This window comes from Chenopodium album, chromosome 7 (assembly GCF_948465745.1).
Source record: "Chenopodium album chromosome 7, dcCheAlbu1.1, whole genome shotgun sequence".
NCBI classification, from domain to species: domain Eukaryota; kingdom Viridiplantae; phylum Streptophyta; class Magnoliopsida; order Caryophyllales; family Amaranthaceae; genus Chenopodium; species Chenopodium album.
The window spans coordinates 55,696,820-55,703,200 of NC_137840.1; the positions used below are offsets into that span (position 1 = coordinate 55,696,820).

At 32.6% G+C, this 6,381-nt stretch overlaps 1 protein-coding gene across 1 annotated transcript; it reads left to right on the top strand.

The window, feature by feature from the left end:
- Positions 1 to 1,363: 1,363 nt before the first annotated feature.
- On the top strand, positions 1,364 to 5,333 carry LOC145639075 (FCS-Like Zinc finger 5-like). The gene is made up of 2 exons (XM_081690210.1): positions 1,364 to 1,872; positions 4,757 to 5,333. Exons 1-2 carry the CDS (start codon positions 1,544 to 1,546, stop codon positions 4,908 to 4,910), a joined length of 483 nt encoding a protein of 160 aa, XP_081546336.1. The 5' UTR covers positions 1,364 to 1,543; the 3' UTR covers positions 4,911 to 5,333.
- The last annotated feature ends 1,048 nt before the right edge of the window (positions 5,334 to 6,381 follow it).

A 6,381-nucleotide genomic window follows, 5' to 3' on the forward strand; every position in this document is an offset into this window, starting at 1 on the left:
GTGATAATAACTTAGATTTGCTTCTAATGTGGGTATGAGACATTCTTTTGTAAATATCGTATAAGGAAAAGTGAGACAAACCAAAAAAAACATGAAAATTTGAAAAGTTGTTGGACGTAATGAATGAGAAGTCAGAATATTATAGAGTTTGCACCGCTACTTTTTTGGAGGAAATGTTGGTTTATCTAACGTTTGAGAAAATCTCTCAAACCACTACCTCTAGCGTGAGTACTTGTAGTTAAGGATTGAGAAAGGGTATAACCGTGTAATGATATCGTAAAATTATACCTCTATTCCCTTAATTTTACTCACCTTTTATTTTTATACGAATTTAATTGAGCATTATACTTATACTAAAGACGGATCTAAACAAATATGAAATACTCCTTTTGTTCTTTTGTGTTCGACTTAGTTATTGTAGTTACAAAATACGGAATATTTAACAAAGTGAGTGTGTCTATAAAGATAGAGTGAGTACTTGGTAAAGATTGCATTGGACTGAATGAAAATTGCGTCCAAGTAGTACAACAGAAACAGTGAATTTAGAAGAAGAAATAGTTGTAAGATTCTCAGGAGATAAAAGGGTACAAAAATACACACATACATGATCAGATAGCATCTCAAATTACTGCGCTTCTCATAAAGTCATAGTACACTTCACTAGAATATTAAACTCACCTCTCCTACTACAGCTATTCTTTGGCTGCATTATATTGTCCCCACCTCTCCATATCACATTAATACGGAGTAAGACAAACTCTTTATATACATTATACAATTATTATACGGAGTACTTGTATTTCCTTTTTTTATAAAGATAACATATGTGTGCGACACATAGCGGTACTTTTTTGGCGCAATTACTCATATCATACGACAAGTTGACACATACCAAAACATTAATCATGTAATCCTTAACCAATTCAGTAACCTTAATCACATAATCCCTGATCAAGTAACCCCGGCCACAACGTCTGGCCAATCACATAAAAATTTGTGAAAAACAAATAAATTAAATTAGCAATAACATAATAAGTTCAACATCCATAACAACACAATGCCTCTTTTATCGATAATAAAGAAACTACTAAAAATTGTGATAAACAGACAAATTAAATTTGCAATAACATAATAAGTTCAACATCCATAACAAATTAACAACTCAATGCCTCTTTTATCGATAACAAAGAAACTACGAATTCATTTACCTCTTCTAATCAGTTGTATTTAAAAAGGCAGACTAATGAAATGTATTGCACTTATTAAAAAAATAAAGAAAGAAATATTAATAATAATAATAATACCATAAAAAGGAAGCAACCCACTCATACACTTGATTCTCACTCTCCACCATCCTTCCAATTCCTAAAACCTCAACCAACGGCCAAGATTCCCTCCTCATTTCTTGCTCTTATTATTATTTTCCCACTCCATACTCCTTTTATCCTCCCTCACTCCCTCCCCTTCTACTCCTCCCTCCATCCTCCCTCCCTCCCTCCCTCCCGAGATCGACGACGACATCGACTTGTCAACGACAACCAAGATGTTGTTGGGTAAGAGAGCTCGTCGCCACCCTATGAAGAGAACCACCAGTATGACGGAGTTCTCTTACGACGATCTCTCCATCATCCATCCTCATCCTCCTCCACCATCCTCGTCATCCGATCAACCCCGTGACGGGGTTGATCATCCTTATAACACTCAACACCTTCATAAAGTTATGGGTTTTGTTTCTCCTAGAGGGATCCATAGGCGTAACTCTGCTGATTTCGCTCTCCAATCTTCCAACTCTCCTACTAACAATACCTTCCTTAGAACTTGCTGCCTTTGTAGCCGCCGCCTCGCTCCCGGCCGTGATATCTACATGTATAGGTATGTTGTGCAATCTATTATTTTCTTCTTTTTTCTACTTTATTTCATTGATGATTGATTTTTTTGAACAGCAAACATTGATGATTGATGTTTTAGTGTTGATGAAAGGATACAGATGTAGACGAGATTTGATTTTTAATTATGACTTGTTAGTTTACTGCCCCTGGCCTTTAATTTATTTAACCAATAGATGATACATGGTTGTGATTTAGATAATTGAGGAATTTACTTGTAATAAAAAGAAGTCTAAAAGGGTAAAAGACAGTGGATTCTTCTCATAATTTTTTTTTTTTTTTTTTTTTTTTCTAACAAAGGATTCTTCTCATATTATTATTCCATTGGTTTTCGGCCAAACTATGCAATGTTTACGATTGGTCCGCTATAGATTCCTTGCAATAAAATATGAAAAAAAAAATACTTGTAATTAAATTTGTTGGCCATTATTATTAAAAAAAAAAAAAAGAATATTTATATATATTATACTTTTGAATTTGGATTTAGTACCCAGATCAAAATTTATTCGCTAGGATTTTCATGTGGTCGAGTTATATTCTACACTTTTTGTATAAAAAAATATCAATTTTATTTATGTAAAAATAAAGAATTTCTAATGAGTAAATATATTTAAAAAAAAAATTAAATAAGTAGAAGCATCAATACTTTCTCCAAAAAGAAAAATAATAAATAGACATATTTATAAATATTATGAAGACTGTTCAATGTATTATTGTTTACAATAATAATGGTGTACGATTGTAAAATTAATGCTTATAATTAGTCCTTAAACTGTATACAACGATGACTAAAAACTGTATATAACGAAATGAAACCGTAAATTAATTTGGGGAGTACTATATATATTTGTGGTGGGTCTAAAAAGCAATTATTAGAGTGATTTTTATTGAGTGGGCGTTGTTTTTATATGATGATGTGCCAAAATTATAGTCGTTTTCTGCCTAGCAATAATTTTGGACACTATGGGCCATGGTGGTACAACTGGTTACGAGTTTGATTAGGAAAGAATCATCATGATTTCTTTCAACACTAGAACTTGGAATAATCATGTTATATCATTATTATTCTACTTAACATGATGCCTAATTATTTTCATTTCTTTTCTAAAATTACTTATGCAATTGATTGTGACTATATATTTTTTTAATAACATACTCTATTTGGGATCAAATAATTGTCCTGTATACTATTTTAATTTGATTGATTTTTAAATGTGAAATTATTTTTCTGAGCTCATAATCTATTCCAACTCATTCAACTTAATTGACGGGGTCCTATCACTAGTTAACTCACATTCATTCTCTATTTATCTAAATTTATGTGGCATAGGGTGTTCAGCTAAGGGCATGTTCTCATTGACTGAACTCAGCTGAGCTGAGCTGAACTGAACTGAACTGAATTGAACTGAAATGAACTGAACTGAATATTTTATAAGAGAAGGAAATTAGGAGCTGAGTTGAACTGAACTGAACTGAATTTCAACGTAAGTGAACAGGTCCTAAATATTACTCGATCATTCTATTTTTAATTTACTCATTACTTTTACATTATCCACACAAAAAAAAAATATATATATATAATAATAATAATAATAATAATAATAATAATAATAATAATAATAATAATAATAATAATAATAATAATAATAATAACAATAATAATAATAATAATAATAACACCATTATACCATTTACCTCTATATGTGTCCCAACCTAATTAATAGAACAATAATTTAGGGATGAAGAAACATTTTTAAATGTTTCTGTTAAAAAAAAAAGTCTTATTTCATTTGGAAATGGGATGTTAGAAGAGAATTCTAAGGTATTGCAGTTTGTGAATAGTTTATTAATTTTAGTGGAAATAAAAGAAGATAAAAATAAAAAAATAAAAAATAAAATAAAAAAAAAGATAAAATAAGGTTTTTGTTGATTTAAATTGAGTACATAGTAAATAAGTAGTGGATGATTAACTCTTACCAATACAAAGCTTTTGCTTAAGAACAAGAATTTTGAGAGATGTAGATTTTTCATTAGAGATGCCCTCTCTATAATTATACATAACTTATGAAATCTATATTTTAATTTTTGTTTGAAAAAAGAAAATTGTTCCTTTCCCCTTACGTACAACACCCTCCTTTCTATAAATCCATAACTGTCTCAATCCCAATCAAAAACTTATTTGTCTTTATTTTTGTTTTTTTGAATAAGTATTTGTATATATAATAGGTTATATCACTATCTTGTCCGTTCTTAATTAAAATTGTACTCCGTAGATCATTATAAAATCATTATTTTAATTCAAAATATGAAATATCTGTAAAAATAAAAAAAAAAAAAAATAAATAAAAAATTGACAATAACTAACAATATTCCTTTAAGAAATAAACCCAAATTCCGATCCAAATAAATAAATAATGAATTTTAAGTGATTTTTTATTTTGATACATGTAACACTAGGGGTGAGCAAACAATTCAAGTGCCATGGACTATAGCATGTAAATTTGAATATTAGTGTCCGATTATAAAAGAGTAATACCTTATTAAGGGGAGGATTGTAGATTATATTATAGTTGCAAAGGTAACATAAATAAGTACATAACTATCATTATTGTATTCATGTAATTTTTTTTATTGTTTTTTTTTTTTTTTTTTTGAAAGATTGTATTCATGTAATTTAAGTAAGAGTTAATTTAGGTGAGCAAATTGGCATAACTTAGTTTTCACTAATTGCCACCTTTGAGTGAATCTTAAAAAGAATCAAATCTTAAATAATTGAATTTTCTTTAATTTATTTTTGCTGTCTCTTTATTTTTTAGAGTATAATAATTTTGACTTATTTTATTAATTTTTTTTTTAAAATAATTTTGCAGAGGAGATAGTGCATTTTGCAGTTTAGAGTGCCGGCAACAGCAAATGACACAAGATGAGAGGAAAGAGAAATGCACTCCTAAAGAATCCAATTCTTCTTCATCTCACCCTACACCTGTCTCTTCTTCCAAATCCGAGAAAATCGCTGCGTTGTAAGGGATATTTACCACAAAACGACGAGTTTTGTATTTTTCTTTTTTTTTTTTTCTTTCCTTTTTTTCCTCTCCCATTTACAAGAATATAAGTATATTAAAAAAAAATTGGAAGTTTTATGCTTGATATTTTATGGAGGTGAGCGTGAGGGATGACTCGAGTGGTTAGAGATTTTCTCTTGTTGGTCTCATGTGATTCTGAGATCCATACTCATCATCCGTTCTTATGGTCTCTAAACACCAAAAAAAAAAAAAAAAATATTATAATGAGAGGTGGGCAAAATTGGAATTTCGACGGTATCTGAATTGTGACCGTGGCTAATCAATCATCTTGTATTTGTAATGCAAGCTTGTAAAGATTTACTAGCTGTTACTATGTATGATGAAAGGTTTTGAATATAATGGTAGGTTTGGAATTCTATGTGTATATCATTTGCAACTTATGTTATGAAATTTGAGCATTGAAATAGCAACTCTGGATTATTTTAACCTTAAGTCTCGGCTAAGCTACCCAATTCACTTTGATCAATTCACTAATAGTTGTAAAGTGCAAAAGGCAGAAATCTGATTAAATTGATGGTTTCGTTATAGGTAAAACCACAAAATGAACTAGTGGTTTCATGAAAGGTTGATTATGATAGGTTGATGATAGGTTGATTATTAAATTAGTAAATTAATTACTTAATAAAAAACTTAAAAAAAAAAAAAAAAAAAAAAAAAAAAAAAAAAAAAAACCCACCCACCATGACCCAGCCCCAACCACCGTCTGTCACTGCCACAGTGCCACCACCCTATCCCCACTGCGGCGACCCAGCCCTGAACAACCACGCCGGCGACCCAGCTTAGCCAGCCCGCGCCGACGACGCAACCCAACTACCCTTCCCGCAATTCGCAACCTTCTATTTCTCCATCGAAAATCCCTCAGTTCCTCACCGCCGCACGACCAAAGCCCCCTCCACTCCCCACTGCTGGTGACCAATAAACCCTCCCCGCTCCGGCGAACCCAAACCGCCCCCTCCCCTTCCCATCTCCACCCCCTAAACCACCTCACTTAAACCCCAAAATTGAAAACCTTAAAATCGAATTAGGGTTTCGATTTTGGATATTTCAATTTTGGGGTTTTAGTGTGTCGAGGATGGTGGTTTAAGGGGGGAAAGTTGATGGAGATTGTAGGGGGATGGGCGAATTAGCTTCGCTGACATGGCGGCATAGGTGATGGGGCTGGACGACGGTGGGAGGGGAGAATGGTGTTTTTAAAGTGGAGGGAGGGGTTTTAGGGTGTGGGGAAGGTGGTTCTGGGAAGGAGAGGGTGGCGATGGCATAGGATCAGGGGGAAGGGTCGCCGCCGACACCGAAGAGAATGTTGGTCTGGTCGCCGGTGGGGGTGGGGGCAAGGGGTTGGGCTGGCGTTGGGGCGACGGTGCGGTGGGAGTAGCTGGGGTTAAGGTGTTTTTTTTTGTTTTTTTTTTATTTTT